Raw genomic sequence first — 27003 nt, 5'->3', positions numbered from 1 at the left:
GTGTTAATTCTTCAGAGTAAGATAAAATACTGGCTAGTGTACCTGTTTCTTACCCATTGTCAAAGTATGTCTTACATTAGATTATATTCAGAAGAATTGCCAGGATTTCTGAAATGAACTGATTCAGAAATGAGGAATGAAGAATGTTACTGAATTGGTCTCATGCTAAAAGACAAATTTCTGCCCGTGAAAAACCTGTATTGCTACAAAAATGACTAACTGTGGTTATGGAAAATATTAATAACTCTTTATGGTATATGCACTTTGTAAAGTATTTTTAGTTATCTCTATGTTCAATGAGACTAAACTATTCTTTTGATTCATTGCAGGACCAGTTTGACAACTTAGAAAAACATACGCAATGGGGTATTGATGTTCTGGAAAAATTCATCAAGTTTGTAAAAGAAAGAACTGAGATTGAACTCAGCTATGCAAAGCAGCTTAGGTAAGTTGATACGTAAAGTTCTGGACTTTGAGTTGCGTCTGTTCAGAGCCTGTAATAATCTGAAAGTTTACTGTTTCAGTGGTGGTAATTTGTTTGGCTTATAATAATGGCTTTTAGAGAATAGCTTTAATTTAGAGAATGGAAAGCTGAAGTTCATTTAAGATACAGTTTTATTATCTCTGCTAAAAAACATATGCTTTGCAAAAAGAAAGGTTAAGTACTGAGTAGCATACTAGGCCTTACTCATGATTAATGGCTCAGGCTTTGAGGATAGCATTGCAATGTTTTCCATGAAATTAGGACTGCTGTGCTTAAAATTCTTCAGGGTTTTAAGAATTAGGCAGAATAACAATCATTAGTTGTAAGGCAAAGTTTAGGGTTTCTGTTCATAAGACAGGCTCTTCTTGAATATGTGTTGTAACAACTGCAGGTCAGAAAGTCAGTCTCAGGCCTAGGAAAATTCACCTGTGTAGTTAGCCAGGTTGCAGCCTGAGATTTGAATTTTGACAGTTTTATACTGTTGCCACTGTTCTTGCAATCTGTCTTCTGAACAGAGAGCAGAGATCCAGTGCATTTATCTAAAGTAGCTAAATTACTGGAAATTCCTGCTAGGTACTTTCTGCATGTCTGGTTTGACCATCAGATTGTAGTTGGAGACCAAGTGTATGTGAACCAGACCCAGAAAACTTACTCCCTTAGACCAGATCCAATGCCAATGGCGGAGGGGTACTAAGAACCCTCCCACAATGAGTAGCACTTACCCTGCTTTCCCACTAGGGTGGAAAAAAATGAGGTGAACCGGATAGAAGGGAATACAACATGCAGGCAGTCCTGCTGCTGCTGAGACAGGTTGTGGTACAGTATTGTTGGCAGCCACTATTGGGGGTCCAGAGTGATAAATGGGAGGTGGTGGAGCTAACTGGGGAGGGGAGTGCAGGAGTAATCCTTCCTAATCCTTCCAATAAATACACACTTTTTTTGGTATGCATTACAATAGTACATATTGGAACTCTTTCCGTCTTCTCAGTATTTATAGAGATTGAGATCTGAGGTTCTAGTTGATCTGTATATAGCTAAAGCACAATGTCTATTTAAAAAAAAAAATCTCCCAGAATTTCTGATGCTTGTGTTAGAATGGATTTGCAATGCACAATGACCTGTCATTTACAAGGAGCTGGTAGTTGATAAAACCCTTGTCTTCATGGTTATGTGCTTTCTCAGGGGAATGCCACAAGAATTCCCCAAGGTTTCTGATACAGAGAAGCAGGAAATGGAAAATGACTTGTGCAGTAACAAATTGCTCACATCCTATGAAGATGAGAAAAGATTGTATTAGAGAGGCAAAATGAGATGGGGGAAAAAGAGGGTATGACTGGACTGGGAAAACCCAGCAGGTGTGAGCAGGCTGATCTTACGAAGATTAGCACACTAGACTCGCTGAATTTCTTTTCAGATATGAAGAGCATAATTATGAAAATAAACACACATACAAAGTGTTGAAGGAAAGTGGGACGTAGTTTTACTTGTGACTATCTAGAAACTCTGAACTCCTAGATTTTATTTCTTACTCTGTCCTAGGCTTCCAAAACAAACTTGGTCAATTTATGCAGTGCTGTGTGGGGTCTTTTAAGAAGTTAGAGGTATAAAAGAAAAAAACAAAAATGTAGACTTGTCAAATATTGAGATGAAACAGTGTTGGACATTAAAAAAACCAAAAAGAACCACACAACCCACAAATCAAAACCAGACAATAAATCGTGCATCTGCTTTTAGTAAGTCTCCTCAAGCCTGGTGCATACCTCTTTTATCACATCCATTTGGTGTAAAAGGGCTGTACAATATCGTTGCATATCATAACATGCAGACTTACTATTAAAAAGGAACAAGTTAACACAAAATACTCCTGTGGATTTAACTCAAGTTTTACTTATAGTGTAAGTAAAGCTAATGAATTTTACTTTTTGTGAAACACATTCTCTGCTTGGTCTCTGGGCTCCCTAGCTAGCTGTTCTTCCTCTCTATCTGCATCTCAGCCTGGTCATCTGTTGAAGTTTAATTGGCTTCTATTTAGAAACATTTCTTTCCTTCCTCTTTATAATTCTACAGATATCTCTGTAATATTTTGGTTTAAAAGTCTTAAGCTAATCTACATACTTGCAGGATGCATCAAATTTACTTGTTTATACCAGTGGAAGAAACTCCACAGTGTGCCACACCATACACGTTGTGCCTGCACTGTTAGTCCTGCTTGTACCCTTTATAATCAGTCCTGGTTTGAGAGTCCAGTTCAGATTTTACATGATTGGTTTACGTTATAATTGTTGAGTCATTGAACTAGGCTGGGAAGGAAGGGATGCAGAAACTATGCTAAGAGTGTTCACTGGTTACCATGTTTGTTTTGAACTTCCATTGTATGTTGACATGCTCTGAATGCTGAAGTGTTTTGTTGTCCTCCTTCCCTAGACTACTTAAAGCGCACACACTGAGAATCACGAAGTGTGTCAAAAGTCTTGCCTAATATGGTGATGAGTAGATAGTCTTGAGGAAGACCAACCTCTAATGGATGATAAATGTGAAAGAGCAAGATGTCAAAGAAGTGAAAATAAGGGAGCAGAGAAACAAGCTGAAAGGGCAGAAAAAATTATGCAGAGTGAAAGGCAAAGAGAAACTTGAATTGGAGGGAGGTATGCAGGCTAGCACAGTATCTTCCTGGAACTGCTGTTTTACTGCTAGTCTTTGCTCTTCTGTGTTAGCTCCTCTTTAATCACTGTCAGCTCTGGAAGTGTCATTGCTTTGTGAGATTGAACCTGGGAAGTGCTGGTGTTCTGGTCATGGCACTGCATGATTGCAATGCTGAACTTCAGCAATACTGTATCACTTCTGGTTTTTTCGTTTGTGTCCTCGGTAAAACCCTACATATGTTTCTGGTTTTTTGTTTTGTTGGGTTTTTTTTGTTTTTTTGGTGGTGTTTTTGGTTTGGGTTTTTTGTTTTTTTTTAAAGGGGGGGGGAATCTTATGAGCTCAAATATATAGACACTATATTTTATGTGTTTTATAAAGTTCATATACAATAATACAGTGTTTAGCCCAGATGCTAATTCTTGTTACGTGCTTTCAGAATACTTTTTCTGTGAAAGCATGCTGTCAGGTTTTTTTTGGCCCCAGCTTCTTAGCATTTCTACAGCTTCAAAGATTCACGAGAAGACAGCTGTGTATGTCCAAATTAACTGGGCAGCTTGACAGTGCAAGGAGATTTGTGTTTTCAGTGTGTGTGAAAATGCCCTTTTAGTGCAGTCTTTTGTGTATGTTTTCTTGTAGTTTTTCCTTTCCTCTTTAAGCAGGTGTGTGGAGGAGGCATTCCTATGGCATATGAAGAGTGCTCTAAGACTTTCTGTAATCATGCGGAACAGTTTGCAGAATTCTTCTCATGCTGGTATTCTTTGGTTGAAACTGCTGAATGTGAAAGTAGAGAGAAGTTCATTGTTTCAGAGCATGCTCTTTTCAGAGAAGGCTGAGACTGGCAAGGAGATGCTCATTTGAATCACTTCCAGTAGAGATACTTACATTTTGAGAAACACATGTTTGTCTGTGCAAATCTGCAAGGTTTCTGGCTACTACTCTGTTTGGGCAGATGCTCCTTAATTCCTTAAGGAGAACAGAAGGAATAACAAATGTGAGTCAAGAGGCCCTGCTATCTCCCAGTGAGCAGTAAACCCAGCATGCAGCAGGGGGTGGGTTACACTTCTGAAAAAGCAGTTTCTTTTTGACTGGATGCGTTCTAAGAGGTCTCCAAAGAGTTTGGCACAGATAGGTCAGTGAAACTTGGTAGTCCTTTGGACAGTGATTCCATCAATACCACTTGTATGTTATTTTTAATCACTGAAACAACCTCGTAGAGCTAAAACAAATAGCTTCCATTTCTCAGTAGGATAACAGAGGCTGGTCAGAAAGCCTATAGTAATATGGTTGAGTTTAAAATAGAGGAAATTCCAGTACTGCAGCACTGAAAAGGTCTTAAAATTGCTAAGTAAGATTTGTCGGCTCTCTGATTTGCATTGTTTGAGGGATGCATGGTGGTGTATTATGTACAGTGCAATGTGCATTGTAGTGCTGAACTTCTAAGTATCCGCAAGGTGTGTTGAGTCTCAGGTGGACAGCCTGCATTCATCAAACCCCTGGTTTGCTGCTGGCTAGGGGCTTGCAGTCAATGCTTTCAAAACAATGAAAGCTCTATAATAACTGTCAAATGCCCAAACAGTTCAGATTTCATATTCAAGATCTGATCACTTGAAGACTACCAATGTTTTAAAATGGAATCATTAGTTGGATGTGGAGTAATGAGAGATGCAATCATCTGTGCTAATTGGGCTAATAAAATTTCACGTTTCTCCCAGTGTCAGATGATAATCATAAAATGATTCCCCTTTTGTCATCGCAGTGCAGCTTCCCACAGCTTTATGAAGACTTTTCTTTGCTTGGAAGCAGCCTGCTAAAGGCAGGCAAATCTGCCTGGCCATGAGTGTCGCTGCAGCAAATCGAATATTAAAGGGGTAGCTGACCTTTGAATATGGAGTAGCACCTTCTGCTGGCTGGAGTTTGTAAAGCCTGTCTGTATCTAAGGCCCAGTGTTTTTACTGTATAAGGGTCTCTCTTTTACATCAGGCAAAGGAGAACAAGAACTTGGGTGTATTGACTTGACCTTAACTTAGGAACTTCTTGGGTTCAGAATCTGCTACTTTATTGCAGTTAAAGAGACTGAAGCACTGTATGGCGCATTTGTTGAGTGCTAGTACAACACAATGAAAGCCTAATTCCAACCATACTTCTAAAAAGGTGTCTGATCACTGTAAATAAAAAGAAGCCCCACAGAATGTGTGTGCATGCAAAAATTATCCAATTAACTTAAAGGAAGATTAAAATTTAATCAGACATATATATTTTTTTTATTTTAGGAACCTTTCAAAGAAATACCAACCGAAAAAGAACTCCAAAGAGGAGGAAGAATACAGGTATGTTCATGATCCACTCCTGGGTGAGCATGCATTGACTGAGGAAGGAAAAAAGTTTGGCTTACCAACTACAATTTGGTTTGTAAACCAAAGATTTTACAGTACAGAAATCATAGATGTAGAAACAGGCTTACATAGTAGATGCTAAGGAGTGGATTTTCAAAGTTTGGATTTGGTCTGTAACTACTCGGTTCCCTTGATATGTTATGACCTGATTTGGAGGGTTTTGTTTTGGGTTTTTAAAGTTTTTATGGTACATGAAAGTCCAGACTGTATGTATGATCCTGTCTCTTTGAAGTGAATGACCAAACTCTTAACAGCTTTTAGCAGGAACAGAAACAGTTGTTAATTTTGGCATGAAATTTAAGCAGTCTGTCTAAGTATTAAATTACTCACATGGACTGACAGCACAGATTAGTAACTTACTAAAAGGATAATGTTATAACACCACAGAGAAACCAGCTCTTCTTGAAGAGTAAGGTGAAGAATGGAGTTTGTACTCCCAGTATCCTGGGATGGATTGAGGTACAAGTTGTTGCTGTTGAAGGGTGTTGTGTGGCCTCAGCTGCCTGCTGTTGATTCACATGTTCAGACTGTATCTCCCTGGTGGCAGGGGACTAATGTATTGCTCGTAGATAATGACTGCAGCATCAAAGCACAGCTTCTTCCTGGGTGATGCTGTGGACATGGATACAGGTGATGATGGACCATGTGTCATTAAGAACATTCCTGTCCTTGATGAGGTTAAAGATGTTCCTTAAAGAGAACTTCTTGGAGGAGGAGCTTTACAACAGACAGGCTATAAGTCGGAGCAAGAATGTTTTTCCTTAGAGCACCCTAACTCTGGAGTTTCTTAGTGTCGGTGTTTTGCAATGCATCAGCTTTGAACAAAGCCATCGCAGAGTCTGACCCTGCAGCCTTGTATTCCAGGAAATTGCCCTGCCTCTGTAGAGCCCAGCAGCAGATTCAAATCCTTGACCTTGAAATTTGAAACATTGCAAATGAGTTTAGATATTGGTCCAAATGTATGATTATATTAATTTAGATTTTTTCGGTCAGACCTTCAAGCTGTTGTATACAGCTACTGTAGTGGCTTGTATTAACAGAGATAACAGCCTTTTCTTTTTTATTTATTTTCAGTGAAGTTGTTTGGGAATCATTTATGCCATTGTTTTCTGAGATACTGATATTTACACAAGGATGCTTACGTTACAGGCACATCAGCTGTTTTAGTCTGTACCCAGGATTAGGAATAAATCTGCCTTTGGGTAGCTACACAAGAAATGAGTACTACAGTGTTTTTTGATACATATTTTATTGCTAGAAAAGGATGTTGGAGTTGAATGATTCACGTTGATGTGGCACAGAAGTTCCCGTGTATCCTTTGCCCTTTTAAATATAGTGTTCACCTCAGTATAGCTTCCTCATGACAAATCCCTAGACATTGTTTGTAGATGTGTGACCTTTAGGTGCCTTGGATGCTGCTGTGAGACAGCCTGTCTAAAAATGATCTATTCTCAAGCTTATTGTCAGCCTGTAGTTCTGTGGCTTTGATCCCCTGTCTTCTGTAGCTGGGATTTGTCTCAAGGCACCACAGCTTGACTGTGAATGTGGCTGCTTTTACTGGACTATTATTTTTAGTCTCTTTTTAGTGTGTTTTTTTCTGTTTTTTCTCTGATGCCTTTTTCATTCTTACTTGTAATGTACCATTCACCTCTTTCCTCTAAATCTCTCCCCCTTTGCTTTGCTTTTTCACCTTTAGGTGATGTTGTCAGTGCAGACTGCTGCCATTTAATATTAATAGTTTTTCTAGTGTGTACAAGTGCAGTGCTTCAAAGCTGCTGTTTTCCAGCTGAGCAGCACAGCACCAACAGAGCTGCATTTCGATACCACAGCTGGCTGTGCTGAACAGGCTAGTAACATAATCTGCTGGTTTAAAATTGCGTGCACAGATGTTTTTTCTTCCTTTTAATAATGCAAGGGTTGTTGTATAGGAGATTATTTTATGTGAAAAATAATCTTTGCCATGGAAGGTGCTAAACATATGGGTTGACAGTGAACACTTGGTTAGTAAACTCACTACCTCTTTGAAATCTTTATAGTAGCTGGTTTAAATCAAACTTAATGTATGAAAAGTTTTCTTTTCTGCACTATGCTATCAAAAAATTTGGTTGCTTAGACAAGATTTTGCCAGGTAGAGTATACTGATGACTCTGTGCACTGAATTGTATGACTTAAAAGACTATAACCAGAAATGTTTTGGTGAAGAGAGATTAGAATAGCAAAGTTCCAGAGCTGTGCTGATAAAAAAAAACCCTGGCACTCTAAAACTGTGATTATTTTAAGAGCCAATGTCAAACTGTCTAAATTGAGACAAATTTATCAGACAACTGTCAAGTGTGTGGAATAGGCTTCCTTTTGAGAAATTCCTTCAAGTGAATCTGTGCTAATCCATATTCAGTCTCATGTAGCAACACGAAATGCTTAAGAAGTATACAACCTCCCTCTTGCAGTGTGTCTTTCTGAAAAGAAAGGGACTAAAAGCAAAATGCGTTTTTGTCCTCTGCAGGTACACATCAACTAGAGCCTTCCTAGCAACTCTAAATGAAATGAATGACTATGCTGGACAGCATGAGGTCATTTCAGAGAACATGACCTCTCTTATCACGGGAGAGTTAACACGCTATGTGCAGGAGCTGAAACAAGAGAGGAAATCGGTAACTGATTATTTTTTATTATTCACAATTATTTGCTACTTAAGACATAATTAGTGGTAGGGAGTTCAATGTTAAGTAAAATTGATTTGTAGTTAATAAACATGATCTTTGCTAATAAACTAAGCATTAAAAAAAGTGGGTTACGTGCCCTGGCCAAGTCACTGAACCATTTGTATCAAATGTTATAAAAACAGACAGCAATGCCTTCAGGAGAATCCCTGCTAAATAAGGTCAGAGACCCATCTGTGCTTAAGGTTCCGTTAGCCAAAAGCTTGTTTAGGGAAGACTCCAGCAGCACTGTGTAAAGCCTGAAAAAGAGGAAAAACTGTATTACTCAGACTGATTGAAAGAATTATTAGGATCTTGGTTTGCATTTTGCTGCTTCTCAGCCAGATCTCATCATTGGAACTTTCTTAAAAATGAGTCTATGAGAAATAGGGTGTCTGTCTTGTTTTGTGATAGTGGGGAATCTAGTTTTTCAACCTGTTATTCTTCAAGACTGGTGGAATTAGGAGCTTTTATTACTACTGTATTTCAGCTATCAGTTTAGGAACTTATGTGCCTGCTACAGTAAATGTTCAAAGCTAATTAATTTGCATGTCATTAGCTGTGAAAGGCATATAATTGAGATGCGATTTTTCTTCCTTGCCTTGAACCCTTTTATCCCTGGGATAAGTGGGCATAAAATAGTCATTCGAAGTGTTATTGTTAGAAATACTGTTAACACAGGTATTAAATTACTAAGAGAAGTGCAACAAGGCAAAGTAGTATGAAGGCACTCACTAGATTTCATTTCTGGACTGTTGATCCATTACAGAAATTGTAGAACTACTCTTGCTCGGTCCAGCAAAACTTATCTGTTTATCGGTAGTCCCACTAAATAAGCATGGGTCAAAGCGCTGTGCAGGACCAGAGTCCTCGAAATTACCATCTTTTCCAAAGTCTGGGGTTCTAGGACTGTTAACAGAAAGTCTGGGGTTCTAGGACTGTTAACAGAAAGTCTGGGGTTCTAGGACTGTTAACAGAAAGTCTGGGGTTCTAGGACTGTTAACAGAAAGTCTGGGGTTCTAGGACTGTTAACAGAAAGTCTGGGGTTCTAGGACTGTTAACAGAAAGTCTGGGGTTCTAGGACTGTTAACAGAAAGTCTGGGGTTCTAGGACTGTTAACAGAAAGTCTGGGGTTCTAGGACTGTTAACAGAAAGTCTGGGGTTCTAGGACTGTTAACAGAAAGTCTGGGGTTCTAGGACTGTTAACAGAGGAATATAATGTATAGACATAACTTTAATTTGCAGAATGGTGTATAATCTTTCACCAACATACTTTGGCAGTGATATGAAAGGATATTTTACATATAGCTGTGATTAGAATGTTTTCTCGGCCACTTCTATGACCTTCTGTTCAGCAGGGATTCTGTACAGTAAGCAAAGCAAAAAAAAAAAAAGCATGCTAGTGTGGCATTTTTCTGTTACTTCTAATGTATTTACCTGATTTTTCAATTACATGGACGTATAAGGTGATTGAAATGTCTATTAGACATTTTAAGCACAAAAAGAGAAAGGACTTGCTATCTTTCTTGTAAAGAATGTGAGTAGTAACTATAAGGGTTTCGGTTTTGTAGACTTCTGTGGTAAATATAGCTCAAATAATAGGTGAATGACAGGAAAATTCGTTTAATATTGGTTGAGTAATAACATCATGGGAACAGCAGACCAACTGACAGTGTATTTACTTGCTGTTGCTTATCCTTTAACAGAAGAGTTGTCAGTCATGGTTGCGTTATGTTCTTGACATGAATATATGAATTACAAATCATTGTCTGATTCCTGTAGATTTCTGATTTCTGAGCAAATGGTGTTGAAAAGAACACTGCTTCCGCCTCCAGGCATCTTTCATACATCACCTGTCTTACTCCATACCATCAAACACTAATGCATCAGTCATGCTCGTCTGCAGGAGGAGAAGGTAGCTGTTGTGTAAATACTGCAGAGGGCTGATGCTCTGCAAAACCTTTTGTGATTTGAATTGGTATTTCCAGAAACTTTGCTGGTGGAGTTCTCATTCTTGTTGCTTGATATGTCATCATCTGCTATGCTACAAGTTCATGGAATCATTTAGGTTGGAAAAGACCCTTAAGATCGTAGAGTCTGATCATTAACCCAACACTGCTAAGTCCACAAAGTTGCTCTAAGCCGTAAGTAAAGATGGTTGCTTCTGGGGCTAGAGCCACACACAGGAATTGGGAGACCCACATTCTTGTCTTGTGTAATTTTGAATGAAGTCATTCAAGTGTCCAAATCTCTGTAAACCCGTACAAATTCCCAATGATTTCAGTATGACTGAGGTAGATAAGCAGCCTTGCTCTTGTTGCAGTTTCCTACCTGGAAGATGGTAATGATATACACAAGAAGTGTCGTAAGTATAAATGGATGAAAGATGAATTCAAGTACAGCAGAAAGTGGTCAAGCAAATATATAAGACTAAAGAGCCTCTGTTTCCAGAGGAAACCCCTTTCATATGCAACAGGAATTTTGCATTTAGCTGTCATGGAGTATGAGGGGGGTGATCTTCAAACACATGGGGTCTGATGCGTGCCTGCATTACTCTTGTTTTCGTGCTCACTTAGCTCTGTTGATTAAAGTGGGATTACACCAGCAGATGATTGGGGTTGCACAATAATAAATAACACTTCTTTGTTTTTTCTTGATAGGTACAAGTCTGTAGCCTGTAAGCAGCACAGAATCTGATAGTATATAAAGCCTTACATTGCTTTTATGCTGGATAAAATCCATTTGGCATGCCATTTTTATGTTGGATTTGTTTGAGTACTGTGAAAGATGTACTCAATGGCTGCTTATGTCATGTTTTTCTATATGAGAAAGTTGCTAATGGTGAAAATAAAGGAAGAAGCAGCTAATCGGAAAAAGGCAGGACAGTCTTCAGATTGGACAAGTGAGATGATTTGCAAATTCAGTGGTTTAGTGCTGTTCAAAAGCCAGATATCTCCTCTTTCCTTGGGCCCCGTTTGGAGCTTAGGACAGTTCTGCACTACCTTTATGTTTTTACAGATGATGTGCTTTGTTGCATGACTGGTTTTGATAGTCAGAAAGTGATAAGAAAAAACAGACTCTTTTTGTGAAACTTGAATATCCTTAGCAACAAAGGTCAATCAGTATGTTAAACTTTGTCATATTATGCATTCCTCTTCAATGGGATAACCCTCATTGATGTTACCACTGTACCAGATGAGTTGTTTTGCCCTCACTGTCACTGAAGTTAGTATGCCCTGCCTGCTTTTCGCACACAGTGTGTGTGCATGTGAGAGGAAGAACTCGTCGTGCTGTTTCACTTCTTCTCAGCTGTCTAGTGAAGTGAAACTTTCATAGTATAGTTCCTCACTTCAACTTCTTGTATTCTCTTGATCTTGGTGTGTCCGTGCTCTAATGTGAGTAATTACATTTTCAACCAGGATCTTGCTAGCTGCTTCAAAGCTGAAATTTCAGTTCTACAGTGTGTGCATGTCATGTCCCGTGCACCTTCTTTTTGCAGTTATTGAGGCCAGATACATGCGACTGAATTCTCCTTCACTGTTTGAAGACCTCCATCACCAAGCCACACACATCAGTGGGGGATTGTCTCTCAGAGGGCTTTAGGGAAAGAACTTGCTTCTGCAGATGTTCTTTGTGCCACCTCAATTTCATCAAAACCTTACTTTGGGGTAGCTGTGGAAGGTGCATGGGTCATGACATGCACACGTCTGTTGAGCTGGAGGCCCTGCAGTATGACAGAATTGGGTCTTAATCTTGCTTGTCTGTGACAAAAGAAAAGGAGATGATTCCAGTAATGTCAAGAGGGTTGTTTGGATTTTACTTGATGTGCATTAACAGGTAATACATTTCCAGGCTGGAAACATACTCAAGAGTTCTACTTCCACCCGTGGCAACTGTTGATGCTTTTGATAGTGGCTCCTAAGCAGACCAGTTACTCTTGTATGAGAGAAAGGTTGCCAGCATTTTGATTGCTTAGGTGGGGGAATCTGCTTCTTCACATTGCTGCACCTGCCAGGTTACTCAGCATGCTTTGGTCTATTTAAAAAATAAAATAATACACACACACTGGGTTTTTTTTGCTTTGTCACCATCTCTTTTATTGGTGACACCTAAGAGGACTTCTGCGCAAACATGTAGCCAGTGTGGCCCAAGCATTGCAGATGTCTTTATTTTTTAATTAAAGCTTCACAGGGGATAGCTTGGTTTAGGTATTCTCTAAACTATGGCTGAGGAAAACTCTCAATACTGTAGTCTGTCTGGATAGAAATTCAAGAATTAATTCCTGGGACAGTTCTGATTTAGATCTGTGGTCACAAACTAGGTCCAACTCATGGTCTCCTCTGGCAACAGCTGCTCTGTGTAGCTGTTGCTTATGTCAGCTCTACTAAAATGTATTGGGGAGTCATGAGCTATCTCTCTTATTACTACTGCTGCTGCTTTCATCTCCGCCTCCATCTCCCCTTGTGGGTAGGCTGGCTCCATACAATCAAGCATGAAAGTAAAGTAGAAGCCAAGAGTTTTGGTGCAGCACTGGGATTCTATGGTTGGGAGAGAATTTACCTGATGTCAATACATTCCATTTTGTGTTGGTATGGAAGGAGAACAGGGAATGAACGCATCTTTATGGGTACCATGAGGGCAAAAATGGCCTGGTTCTTTATCATGTGCCCTCCCTGTGTGTATTCATAAGGGGTGTGTGTGTACATGTCAGAGAACTTCCTGGGTTTTGTAGACTCTGAGGTGTTGATGAAAAGTAAGTAATTGGAGGAATTCTGCCACGTTCATTCATTCTGAATAGTGCTCTGTTCTGCAAATAGTCCTCTGGTTTTCAACTGGATTTCTTCACAGCATAATGCATCATGCAAGTCTGAGATAGGATGGCAGAATATGACCCTGTCAAGTGCACAATGGATTTTTTTCCATGTTGCATTTTTGCCTCAAGGTCTCCATATTTTTGGAGCACAGCTGTGCTTTGTGTGGCAGAGGAACAATGAGACATGGTTGCCTTCCAGAAATGGCAAACTAATGGCAAAATGGGTAGTAGGAAGAGGAAAAGAGAGACAGTGAAAGGAAGCGACTTGCTGAACTTCAAACTTCAGATTGATGAGATCCAAACTAGCTTTTCCCCAGCTCTTTTTCTGTGACTAACCCACTCCTAGCTTACTGCCCCATGAATGGAGTTAAAAGTATTCAATTTTAATCTAAGTGTAAGGGTATAAAAATTGAACGTTAATAAATACTTATGTTGCCAGGTAGAAGCTTTGCAGGAACAATTTATGAGCAGAAGGAGAACTCTGGGCATTTATGGGGGATTTTGTTGTGCTCAATAAATACACTGCACAACGATCCAACTCTGTGTATTCATCCACTCTTTCTTACAAGATATTTCAGCTGTATTTTCATTAAGCTAAATTGTGCCAATAGCATATGAAGTAGTAGTTATAAGAAATCAAAGAAGGCAGAAAATTGTTTATGAAAGATCATAATAAATTCTCTATATTCTTACTGAGCATTTCTTAGTTTTCCTTGAACTATGGCACATTAATGAAACTGTTAAATATTTGTATGTATCCTCTAATCATGCTGTGAAGAACTGTTCTGGGGTGGAAAAAGCAAATGCTTATTTACAGAAGTTTCTAAAACTATTTTTGTGTGGAAAAACTATACCTTTCAGATGGATGGGAAATTATTATTAATGTGAGCTTTGGATTTAGCGGGATTGAAGTTGAGACCGCTGGATGTAATATCCTGCTCTTCCCAGTGTTGAAATGGGTACATTGAACTATGAGGTAATAGTTCAAATAATGTAGTTAAACAGAAGCCAATTTATTTAAGGGTTCTGATTGGGAAACAAAATATGGTTACTAGCAAATGTAGTTACCTTTCCTGTGAATTAGCCTGAATATTGCACTGCAGAGCAACAACATGTTAGAGAGATGAGTACCATTTCCTGCTTGGTGCATGACTGTGGCCCACCTAAGGGCCAGAGAGACTGAGCATCAGCTGTGTGTGTGTGTCATAGTTTAATGTGTATTAATCCAATACAATGAACACTAACAACAATTTTATTGTAACACAGTCTGATTAGACCTGTTGTTATCTCAACGCTTTGTGCCCCACGTTGGGCACCAAAAAGGACTGTTGAGGTTTAACCCCGGCCAGCAACCAAGCACTATGCAGCTGCTCGCTCACTCCCCCCTCACCCGGAGGGATGGGGAAAAGAAACAGAAAGGAATGTGAAACTTTGAGGGTTGAGATAAGACCAATTAATAATTGAAACTGAATAAAAAAGGGAAATAATAATAACAATGACAATAACAGTTATAATGAAAGGGTGGGGGGAAAGAATAAAATTCAGAGGGAAAGGGAGAAAGGAAAAGAAGTGATGCACAGTACAACTGTTTCCAGCTGCTGACCAATTCCCAGCCAGTCCCCAAGTAATGATCCATAGGCCCTGGCCAACATCCGCCCCCCCCCCCCCGCCCCCCCCCCCCCTGCATTTATATACCAAGCATGATGTCCCATGGTATGGAGTGGCACTTTGGCTAGTTCAGTCAGCTGCCCTGGCTGTGTCCCATGTGAATTCCTTGTGCACCTCCAGCCTTCTCACTGGCAAGGCCTGAGAAACTGTATAAACATTACCTAGCAACAACTAGAAACATCAGTGCATTGCCAGCATTGTTCACATCACCAAACCACAGCACTGTACTAGCTACTAAGATGATGACTCTATCCCAGCCAAAACCAGGACAGTATATTTTATCCTTTGTGCTTTATCAAGACAGACACAGAGACTGGCCTAAAACAAATGAGCAACAATAGAGCCATTCTAGTAGAGCATACCTTAACTGTGGGCAGATGCTGTTTATCTAGGGTCTAATGTACATGATGTGTGTGGGCATGTGTAGTTGGTATTTTAGATAACATTCAATATTTTACCTGTCTGATGCAGGCCTTGATGCTCATGTGTGGGTATATGTATACATGAAGGCTGTATGGAAACAGCTAAAAGGTTGCATCTCTTTAAAGAAATAAGTATTTCTTTGCCTGTTGAGGCATTAACTTGTACATCTTCCAGTTTTCTTATCACTGCAAGAGTTGTACGGGACTGCTACAGACCGCTTCTGTGGAGGGAGGAGACTTTCTTTTGAGATGGCATCTCTTGGTTGTGGATCAGTGGAAGAGAAGCATTGTGACAAGACTGGGAACTAGAAGAGGTGGGAGCTAGAGTATTGTGCTCCTTTATTCTCATTGAAGGATTTAAAAGCACAAACATCTTTTATTCATACCTTAGTTTTCAGTAGTAATGTTGGATGTCCCTTTGAAAAGCCTATAGGTTTGGTCTCACAGAGCACTCTGGCACAGCTGGCCTTTTAGGGATATGATTAGCCCCCAAGGATGAATGTGAGAGTGCGGTACCTGATCTCCAAACAACCTGTCATACCTGTGTGTTTGCTCACTGAATTTGAGGCCTTCTGGCCTGCTGCTGTGAAGCTAGGTGGTTCAGCCAGACTGCTCAAAGAGTTGGCCTGTGGCACAGAATGCCTTTGAGGATCCCTGTAGCTTTGCTCCCATGGAGTTGTTTAGCTAAGCTGTAGGAGCGTAGTGCTGCTCTGCTGAGAGGAGCACAATGCATGGTTGTCTCTGTGCCTGAGAAGAAGTTCTGAGTTATGATTACCAGTATAAGGACTTAATCTGTCATATGTAGCATGAAGCAGCAAGTTACTATGAATGTTACTGCCACAGTGACTTTTAGGTTTATACTAATCACCATGATTCTTTTGTCACATCTCCCAGTAGATATAAGCAGCTAGTTCTGGTTGTCTTGTGCAGCTGAAGTAATCTGATCTTTGAAGCCCTAAAACTTTGGTCTGAGCAGTCTGCAGCTGGAATTCCTTTGGAACGCACCGCTTCAAGAGGAGACAAAGTTAAATTAACATAACTTTGATCAGATATTCATATCACCTGTTTCAGGTTTGATGCAGTTGATAGGCACATGTTAAGAATAACATTCATATGGAAGGTTGCAAAGGAGAACAGGGTTATGCCACAATATTAAGAACTAGCACTGATGAGTATGTGTGAAGATAATTAGGTGTTTCACATCAATGTTTACAGGACTACCTTATGCAACTCCTATTACAAATGAGAGTGGTAAGACCTCAAGAACATGTTGCTATTCTTGGAAACAAACATTTCTTTTGAGAAGACTGTTTCCTGTCTTTGCAGCCATGAAAAGGAAAACACTTGACACAGCTTTTTGCAAACTGAGCTGAGAAAGTTGTGGAAAAAAAAAATGTTCTCTAGCAAGGTGGATGTTGGTCTCTTCCTCCAAGTATCAAGTGATAGAACAAGAGGAAATGTCCTCAAATTGCACCAGGGGAGGTTTATATTGGATATTAGGACAAATTTATTTGCCGAAAGGGTTATCAAGCATTGCAACAGACTGCCCAGAGAAGTGGTGGAGTTACCATCCCTGGAGGTACTTAAAAGACATGTAGATGTGATGCTTAGGGATATGGTTTAGTGGTGGACTTTGCAGTGCTGGGTTAATGGTTGGACTTGATGATCTTAAAGGTCTTTTCCAACCTAAATGATCCTATGATTCTAATCACTGGCCATTTTAGGAATCAGTTGTACAAAAATGGAGATAAGAGTTTGAATTGGAGGAGGAAGTACTACATTGTTAGGATGTGCTTATATTGACCGTCAATAAGAGCACAGAATGCTGGTTGCAGAAGTCAGTTGTCACTCTTCAGTGTTTTATCTAGTTTGAAAACAGAAAAGAGAATGAAGCAGCCTTGTCATATATCTTTTTTTGAAAACCGTTGAATAGGATGTTGTCATATGAACCATATGCTATACATATAAATTAACTAAGATTATTCTGACTATTTCAAATATAAAGGCACCACAGATGTGCAAATCTTAAGTTTAACCATGTAATCAATTGCTGTTTACTTCCTTAAGAAAAACAAGGGTGTCTTGTTACAGCCTTTCTTAAAATGCTTTGCATGGTCAGTTTTTGATACAGCGTAAGCAGACCTGTTGTCATGCTGGTTGTCTATGTTTCAGGCAATTCTTTCATTTAAAATTACCTAGGTATTCCTCAGAAAAACTACTGGACTGTCCAGTCTTTCATAAGATGCTTTTAACTACACCTTGCTTTTCTACTGCTCCTCTGAAAATGCTAGAAAGATGAGAGCCATCTTCTAACAAGCTTTTGTTGTCTGCGCTGTGAGCTGTGTGGCTATGTAATCCCTCTGCATACCAAGAAAGTTTTGCAAAAATATCCCACTGCTACTTACCGTAACAGTGTTGGCAGTAACAGGTGCTGTACTGTAAGTAGCTTGCTCGCTGCTCCCAGTGTTTTGATCAACATGGGTGAAAACTGAGCCTAACAAAAGTCAATGAGGGTTTTGTCTTTGATTAGGGGACAGCCACGATTTCTCTGCAGCTGTTTAAAAACACAGTCAGCATGGTAATGAGGAGAACATACCAGTTGCGATGATTTGTTTTAAAAAGGAAAAAACTCACGCATACAGTGTGTCTTTATGTGGATTTCCTGCACTTCCTAAAACTCTTCTTCCTTTACTGTAGCTGAGTATTCATGGAGCTGGGAGTTTGTAGAATATCATGAAAGCTTTTTAAAAAGTTGATCTAATCCACAGTCTTCATATAAGCAACTTAATACTGTGCTGAAAATCTCTTAAATCTTAACACCTCTTGTGAGATCACCTAAAATATAGATTATTGAGTCTTACCCTGTGAGCACAGAATGGATGGAGACATGGTCAATTATGGATTCATCAGAGCACCCTATGACATAGTAACTGCATTTGCTTTAACACACAGGAAAACATACAGTTGTGGTCACGTAGTCAGTATGGTCTGAGTTTTGGTAATGCTGCTATATTTCAAGCTCTTTAGTAGGTCTGATGCTTAGATAAGATATTTTTCAGGGAAGTCTTGAAGTTGGTATAGTAATGGCTAGCCTAAGATGCCAAGGTATAAATTAAAAGGTGATTCAGGGAGGTCGCAATGAACAGTAATAAAACCAAAACTTTCACTTTGCCACGTTTTTAATGTGTGCTTCCAATGCTGTGGCTGTAGCCAAAAAGTCTGGAGAAAATCATGGCTTGTGAACAACCAGTGCTGCCACTGCAGATGTCTTACTGGCACACTTGAAGTGCGAGTCATGAATTCAGTATCTTGCTTGTAATCTTGAGTTTTTTACATAGAAAGCCTGATTAGTGTGCATTAGTTTAGGTATTTGAGGGGGGACAAGTAATATTGTATATTGTATCAACTACTCTAAAAATCACCACATGCTGCTATAATGTGTGTGACTAAGGATGGTAGTTTTCCATATGATTTGCTAAATAATTTGTCGTGTATCCATTTGCTGAATCATCAGGTGTAGAAGAACCAATTATTTCATTTAATTAAAAAAAAATCTTTAAATTAGAACTTGTATCTTGAAATCTTATGAAGGAAGAGTTGATCTTAAGGTTATATTTATATATTGGTGGTGGGGGAGCTAAAAGATGTTTGCTGTTTAAGAAGACTATAAATTAAAGGAAATTAGTTTAAGGAAGTTGAAGCTAGTACAGAGTTTGAGGAAACTGGAGGCTTCCTGTATGACTTTAAGCAGATCACTTAACCATACTGTCTCAGTTCTCTTACCCATAAAATGAGGGCAGTGAAGAAATACAGGTAGTTGAAAGGTCCCACTTAGTTGCTTTATATAAAAATTCATTTTTGGAAGGCAGAAGTCATCCTTTGAGGGCAAAAGATTTGCAAAAGCAGAAAAGCTCTCAAAGCTGTTAACATGTGTAGCTTTATCTCTGATAACAAGGATATATATGTGATAACACCACAAGAATTGGGGGCTTTAAATGTATTTAGAAAATGGTTGAACTGAAAAAGGCAACATTGCAATGTGATATACCTGTATTTACCAGACTGTCACTTGACACTGGTTCCTTGGTGTCACTGTTTAATAATCCTCAATAACGCCCATTTTACATCTCCGTGCTCTGTTTCTGTAAATTAGCTTTTGAAAAAAAAAAGTAGGCAAAATGTAGCAAAATCTGAACAAGATGCAGCTATGTGGCTCAGGCTTACTGCTTCTCTGGTATGTACTCCCAGCATCTTGTAGATTTTATTTTACAGAGAAACCAAATTTAGAAGTAACAGGGATGGCTTGTGCAAAATAGTAATTAATCAATAATGTAGTTTTAAAGTCGTTTAAAAATACGATCTCAGAGTGGCCCTGCTACCTACTATACTTTTGATTCTCCGTTCATCCTTCAGCCCTATGTACAATTATGTTCTGTTGAATTAACCTGGCATGTTGGTTTTCCTAAGGTTTATGGGTCATTGACAGTGTGAGGTTTCATGCAGGCCAGCTGTTCCCAAATCAAGTCCTTTCCTACACTCAGCAAAGTGGGAGCCAGTAAAGAGGGGAGCACACAAGCAGAGGCTGGTGGAGGCAGGAAATGCAGTATGAAGGCAGCCAAGTAATTTTACTCTTAGCTTCACTGTTAAAAGACTTTCACAGATTCCTTGCTCATTAGTAAAATGTTGAAAAATGTAGTGTTAAATTGTTCCTTGGGACTATTTTTGTTGCTCCTTGGGACTGTTTCCCTATACTGTAATTACAAAAGCAAGCCTGAAATGAGGGGTGTTTCAAAGCTCCTGGCAAGGAAGACACGGTGTCTGTGACAGAGCTGAAAGGAAATGAGGATCTACAGAAGGAAGAGAAATTGCCTTTGGACCCTTTCCCCACCACTCAGCAGTTTTACAGTTATGTCTGGGGTTTTTTTAATGTCATAATATGGTGACTGAGTTTTTGGAGAAGCCTAGCACAGTAGGCAGGGTTCTGACCTGCACAAGTACCATCAGAGCTCATGGCAAAAGGTGTCTTTCCCCAGCCGCAGCAGTGCCAGGCTTGTCAGCTGTGCTCCCTTCCATGGCCCGGCTGCTGCCCCCACTCCCTCCTCAGTTGGCAGGAGTAGAGCCAGAGTCGTGCATGGCACGTGCCCAGGATTAAAAGTATTACTGACATGCCTCTGTTCCTTGCTTTGAGAATTTTTATGCAGAGATGATAACTATTCAGAAAGTTAGAGTGCCCCTGTGTTCAACTGTAGGTGAGCATCCCTCCTTAACAGTCAGTGTCTGGGACTACAGGTAATAGTATCCAGAGCACTTGGGATACTGTGGTGTTCTGTTCTTGCAGACAGGTTGAAAGTTGTCATGATTTTGAAGGCAATAAAAGTCTATTGCATGTGGCGTGACAGAGAATTGCAGTTTTGGGGCTTATTACTGGTATGTCTGGTGGAGCCAGAAAGGCAGCTAGGAAATGTCAGTAGCATGTTTGCTCCAGAAACCTGCTTCTGACAGAGGAAGATAACAGTCGCTGTAGTGGAAGATGCAGGAAACCAAGTAGCTGCCAACTATAAAGATCTTGCAGGCACCTTTTTCTAACTTCGGCATTTTGTGGCACACTACTGTTCTGAAGTTGGAGTTTTTCTACCCTAACAATTGTTGATGTTGCTTAAGATATATCTAATGTCTGATAATGCGTGGGACTGAGAATGCATGCATTCTAGTGAGTTGCAGTAGGATTATCTGGCAATATCAGACCTTAATTTTTTCAAGTTTACTGTGTGAAACCATACCTGTATTCAAGTAAAACATCCTAATTGCCAGTAAATAACATAGCAGCATGGCATTTCTCTTCCTGTTTGTAGTTTGCTGTATTTCTTTCTCTTACAAGGTGATTTTTAAAAGGAGTCACTGGTTCTAGTAGTCAGTTGGGGGCTGCATTAACTTTTCTATTTAGAGCTGGGTCATTGACTTATGCAGTGATCTTGAATGAATTGCTTATCCTGAGGAAAAGTGAGGCAATAGAGGGGGTAATATCTAAAGCGTATTATTCTCTGATGGAGAGCATTCTGTAAGGGCCAAGAAAGGTTATTTAAACCAACTGCAATTAAGAGTCTCGCTCCAAAAGGCATGTCACGAGAATTTCCTTGTAATGCAGTATGTAGTGGACATCCCACATTTAAAACTTTTGCAACACGTTACTGTTGCACTTGTGCATGGGAGAGGAGGATTTCTGGAGGGACCCAAAGAATGGAATACCTCTCAAGAGACATGAACAGCTGGCCTTGCACATGCAGCCAGTAACTAGGAAGAAGAGGGTTTTATGTTGAGTCTGAGTGAAAATCAGGACAAACTTCAGTTGTTAAAATGAGCTGATCAAGGGCATCTTGGTAAATTCCAAGCAAAGATAAATTTTAATTTAGAGCTAGTGTTTGGTCAGTATCCAAAGAAATACTCTTCAGGTTCTGTGGTATGGGAAACCAATAATTATGAGATACAGTGAACAATACAAGGTAGAACTGTGAAAGGGATTAATTAGCCTCTAGTCTAAATAACCACTGTAACTGATGCAAATATGTATCTGCAGCCTGCTGAGACATTAGCAAGTCATCATACACCTACTCAGTTTACCAGTGTTGCAGAACACAGCTGTCAATAATTTCTGGGGTTTTTTTTTTCTCTGTCCACCCCCCACCCCCCCTTGCCTTCTGGAACTCCTTAAGCATAATTGACTATTTGTTCTTTTGTTGTTCAAAATTTTCTTTTCCTCTTTTCTTTTTCTGAACAGCACTTCCATGATGGCAGAAAGGCACAACAACATATTGAAACTTGCTGGAAACAACTCGAAGCAGTAAGTGGAAACTCCTCAGTTGTGACATTTAAGCCATTTTTATACTGTTTTCTTAGAGATGTTTCCAAACATTATATTTGGAAAAAGAAGGACGTATGGGTAAAACCTGTAGAAATGGGATATTCAAAACTCTGCTGTCTTAAATACACTGTTAGACACGAAAAAGTCTGTTTTAATAGTACATTTGGTTTTCTGTGGGATCCGTGGCTATCATGAGTTCATTATTATATTATTATTATGAGTTCATTATGATATTCATATCATCAAATATTTCATTTGATATGACTTGAAAAGTGTGCTAAGCATTGTTGGAAATGCAGAGTCCCTAAGGGTCCTATTCAGATATTCCACTGCACACTGAATAGCTTCATACTGCATGAATAAATAGAATGTGACCATCTCTTGAGTAAGGTGCTGTTTCCCAAAAGTAAATACATTGGAATTGTTGCTCACGTGATAAATGAACAATGAGACTGTAAGTAGAGGAGAGGATAAAGAAATGGGACATCAGTAACCATAAGTCCTGCTTGCAAGTGTGTGAATCTTGGTAACTCACTTGTTGCGCGTTCTAAAAATGAGGGAGTTAAGTGCTGGGAGTGATTTGGTCTACAAGAGCAGAAAAGATGCTAACGGGGAAAAATATTGAAATACTAGTGATGTTGTAGAATCAAGCAGTCTGAAGAATGGAACAAAATGTGTTTCTGGTAACTTTGTCTGTTTGAAGTTCTTAACTATGGAAATGTATTCCAATGTGAACAAGTGAGACCTAAAATCTGACAGTTGTTAACAGCAGATCAGTTTAGGGGCAGGTATTGATTTTTAGGTAGACTTTGGTATCATGTTTCTTTCCCATAGTGAAGGCTTCTATTTTTCCTTTTCAGAGTAAAAGGCGGTTTGAACGTGATTGCAAAGAAGCTGATCGAGCACAGCAGTATTTTGAGAAAATGGATGCTGACATCAATGTTACAAAAGCAGATGTTGAAAAGGTACGCTAGATGCTGGAGAAACTGTTTATAAACATGAATGTGATAGATGTAGTTTTTCAATCCTGCTGGTAGGATAAATCCTGTGAGTCTTAATGCCTCACTTAAGTCAGTCCATAGGCTAATTAAAAATAGGGAGCTCTCTGCAGATATCTTTATTTGCATAAAGATCTAAACATACAGTCAGTTTTCTTCAGTGAGGTGATATCTGAGTTTAACATAGCTGACATGGCTCTAAATGAGCTTATGCAAAATCAGTTACAACTGGCAACCCAGATTCGGTGGCAGCCAAGCTTGTGAGGGCTCCCTGAGGGGTGCTTGCAGTTACCGTGCATTGTTGGTTGCTCTGTGATCTGGGTAGAACTAAACATCCTGCCTTTTGAGCAATACAAAGAAAAAAAAAAAAGCAAGAGTGGGGAAGCAGAAGCTTAAAATATACTAAACCGAATTATAGGTAAGGAATCTTTTCTAGTCCAAGATAGCAAAAGCTACATTTTACAAAAGCTCCTCAAGATGTCTCTTTCATTCTGTTCTCTGTTAATGTGATCTTAGGAAGCTATCAGATACAAAATTTTCTTTACATCTGTGGGGTCTTAAGATACTTCTAGTCTGCTGAGCATCAATGGAGGTTGTGTAGAAGATGGTATCAAGGACGTTATTAGAAATGAGGACAGTAAATGAAAAAGCAGCTCAGGAAATTTCCCCAAAGTGCTATTGTATATCAAAGGAAAAAATATCTCTGTGGTCTTGCAATTTGCTTGGCTATTAGTTGTAAATTCACCATGCAGATTTGGTCCTTTTTTGCCTTCTGGTTTTGTCAGGACACTTTACAGATGAAAGCATGTACAGGATTGTTAATGGTGTAACATCACGTGTGGGTTTTTCTGCCAGAAGAGGATCATCTCTGCTTTATCTGTATAAAGTGATTTTAAATACATTTTTTTCATACATAAAATTAGGTCTTGCCCTAGATATTTTATCAAAGCTGAGGCCATGTTAAAGTGACATTACTTACTATTTGAAATAGAGGAATGAAACTCCTTAATTCTACATCTCTTTCTAAGGCTGGCCTTTTCTGGTCTGAGTGAAAGGCTGCATGTTGGCGGTGTATCAGTCTGACAGTGTTAGATAAATTCCAGGAAGCAATCCCTACCTTGGTGCTCTTTCCCTGTAAAGTGAAGCAGAGGGACTTCCCTTCTAAATTTCTCTAGCCTTTTATTGTATATATTTTAAATTATTTATTGCAAAATGAAGCTTAGTGATATCTTGAAAGAAAAAAAGAAATCTGTTGTAGTTATGTGTGGTGAGTAATCTCAGGAGAAGCCATTAGTCGACTTTCCAGTCAGTCAGTGGGGTAGATGGAGAAGCAAAAGGTTATCAAAACGAGTGGAATGTGAAATAATATTACTGAACAGAGAGAACAGTGTTTTCCAAGTGCATGTGTTAAACTGGGTTCATCCATGTCAGGCTGTGAATAATGCCCTTTCTTTGCTTCCTCTGCCCCTGTGACTGGGACTGCTCTTACATAACTCCCAAGTGCAAAATAGGATATTGTTTAACAGAGGGCTGCTGTTGGGGCAGCTTTCGCCAACTGACTCTAGGGAGGTGCAGAAACTGCTCAGCTTCAAATGAAACAATATGATGACTTTTACCTCCTCCTCCTATTGCAGCGCTTCTGATTTCTCTTGCCCGTTATGGCTTGGCTGTTGCACTTCTACTCTCAGAAATTAGTCTGGCTAGGAAAGCAATTTGGCTGCATTCAGAGCCAGTGCTATTCACTCTGGCGGAACAAGGTGCTCTTCAAGTAATGGGATCAGTTGCCCTCATTTCTTCAGTTTAGGTTTGACACCTTGGCTACTTTAGCTTGTACCTGCAAATGCGAGCAGACACAAGCTATTTTTTGCATCATGCATTAGAGAGTAATGGAATTAAAATTCTGCAGTGATCACAATGACACATGCAATGAAAAGAATACATAAATGCAGTTCCCTAATGCACCTAATGCTAAGCTACTGTATGAGGCTCTGAATTGCTTGCATCTCTCAATCTTTCAGTTGTAGCCTTTGAGAACTACAGCAGTAAATTCTGTGACGCAGCTGCCAGCTACCAGCACTTAACATGGCCTTGCCTAAGGGATAACTCTTTGTATTACAGTTTGCTAGGATTAAGTAACCACAATAGTGTCAGAGAAGCAAGTGAGGGTTACTTTCCTCCTTAATTTTCCAGGGCTGTTTTCAAAGGGCCTCAGGTGAATGCTCAGAGACAAGGCCGGATGTGCAATATGAGTATCTTCCACGTAGGTTCAAACTCCTTTTGTAGGACCTGCTCAGGTTAGATATGCAGAGAGCACATAATCTGTGCCACTTCTGTGTCTGTTATGGGTTTGATTGTCTTTGCAGCCAGCCAGTCTGGTAGTTGATTTTAGAGAGCAGGGTGGTTAGCTTTGTTTCCTCCTGTCTCCTTTTTTGGCAGTAGGAACAGGGAGAAAGAGACTGTGTTCAGTCTCTGCAATGGTCATGGGCTTTATGCAGGAGTCAAAGAAGAGAGTGGATTAGGGCCCCTGAGCTCCCTTCCTGTGTTTGCACTGAGCCTCTAAATTGCTAGCAGCCAGCGTTTGCAAAGAGGTGTTTAAGTGTTAATACGAAGTGCAGTTTGGCACAAAGGTTTTGTCAGTTCAGTTTGGCAAAGTCAGGGTGGGAAGCTGTACTGTGAAAATATCCTTACAAACGAAGTAAGTGGTGCAACATGCTGATGCTAATACTGGGAAGCCTTGTATGTATAACTGTAAGATTTAGCTTCATCTGGATCGCAGTGGGATGTGTGCTTTAAAGCAGTTCTCTTTCAAAAACCACAGCAGAGCTGCTTCAGTTTTTGACCATTTGGGGAAATAATCTCTGTCACCAGCACAGAGCCAGTGTACATATAAGGAAACGCTCTATTGTTTGTTCCTTCTCCTTAGAGCTGCAGTCACTAAAAAGCTGACATCCTTATGGGATAATGTGGTACCCGGTGGAGCCTTTGCAGGCTTCTTGCAATTAAAAAAAAATCAGCTGGATTTTCTAAAGCTCTGTTTTCAAAGTAGGCTTTTCAGAATTTGTTTTTAAAGAGGAGGTGGCTGAGGCCAGCCATGGGAAGGGGTGAATGCTTTGCCTCTTGATTTGCACAGCATCTGAGGGGAAGGACAGTGGTTTGAAGTACTTGGTGTCAGGCAGGATCTGTCCTTTTGCTGAAGAGTAGCACGGTTGTATGTTGGCATCCTAGGTAATAATTTTACCAGATGACCACTTCAGCTTTGAGCAGTAAAAATGAGCTGTGCGTCAGTTCCCAGAACTGCCGTCCTGAAGTTGAAGCTCATCACCTTATTCTGATTTTTGTGCCTGTTATGTTAGGAGGGTTCCACCTTGAGTGGATATAAGATTAATGTAAATGTGTTCTGGATTTAGAAAGTAGTTTAGTCGTAGTAGCTTTAGAAAGACATAAAGTGCAAATTTGGCTTAAAGTCTCGTAAGTCAAGAAGCTTCTGACACTGTGAAAAACATGGGGTGGGTATTTTGTTTTGCCTGCGATGGGTTTTTGACTGACTCTCCTTTAGTAAGTCTTCAGCTGACACCCAGAAGGATGAGCTTGTGTTAAGACTTTATTTGTATCCAGTGACATTCAGATATCTTTTGTGGGGCAGTGGGGTTTTCCTACTGATTTTATTTTCTTACATTATGTCTGCCATATCCAAGATTTTTGGAGTCCCCCTATAGCTGAAGATTTGCATAAAGGCATAAAACCTCATACATTATCACCATGACATTAATTTTCTAGTCTGTAAATATAACTACAGAGAAAGAGTGATGTTACACACTTGAAGTTTCATTTTCTCTTCTCTTTTCATACACCATGTTCCCTGGGTGCTCACCATCAATTTCAATGCAATGTAAAGAGTCTCTGTCACCCTCCTTACCCGTAGAAGACACATCCACTTATGTTGCCTTGGGTAGTCATGAGCTGAATCACTGGCAAATTCTTAGTGAACATAATGTCGAAATACTGCTACTTAGAAATTGGAACA

General features: G+C 39.6%; 1 protein-coding gene across 14 annotated transcripts in view; it reads left to right on the top strand.

The window, feature by feature from the left end:
• FNBP1 (formin binding protein 1) overlaps window positions 1-27003 on the top strand; it is a 110914-nt gene that overhangs the window by 36638 nt on the left and 47273 nt on the right. For all 14 annotated transcript variants that reach the window (XM_056352313.1, XM_056352325.1, XM_056352326.1 and 11 more), the window contains 5 exons: window positions 330-445; window positions 5398-5454; window positions 8024-8171; window positions 21898-21960; window positions 22842-22946. In XM_056352313.1, the coding sequence (XP_056208288.1) occupies window positions 330-445; window positions 5398-5454; window positions 8024-8171; window positions 21898-21960; window positions 22842-22946 (489 nt within the window). The remainder of the gene's footprint in view (window positions 1-329; window positions 446-5397; window positions 5455-8023; window positions 8172-21897; window positions 21961-22841; window positions 22947-27003) is intronic.

This window comes from Falco biarmicus, chromosome 9 (genome assembly GCF_023638135.1).
Source record: "Falco biarmicus isolate bFalBia1 chromosome 9, bFalBia1.pri, whole genome shotgun sequence".
Taxonomy (NCBI): domain Eukaryota; kingdom Metazoa; phylum Chordata; class Aves; order Falconiformes; family Falconidae; genus Falco; species Falco biarmicus.
Note: the sequence above shows the minus strand (reverse complement) of the source record. Positions and strands in the feature narration are given on the sequence as shown.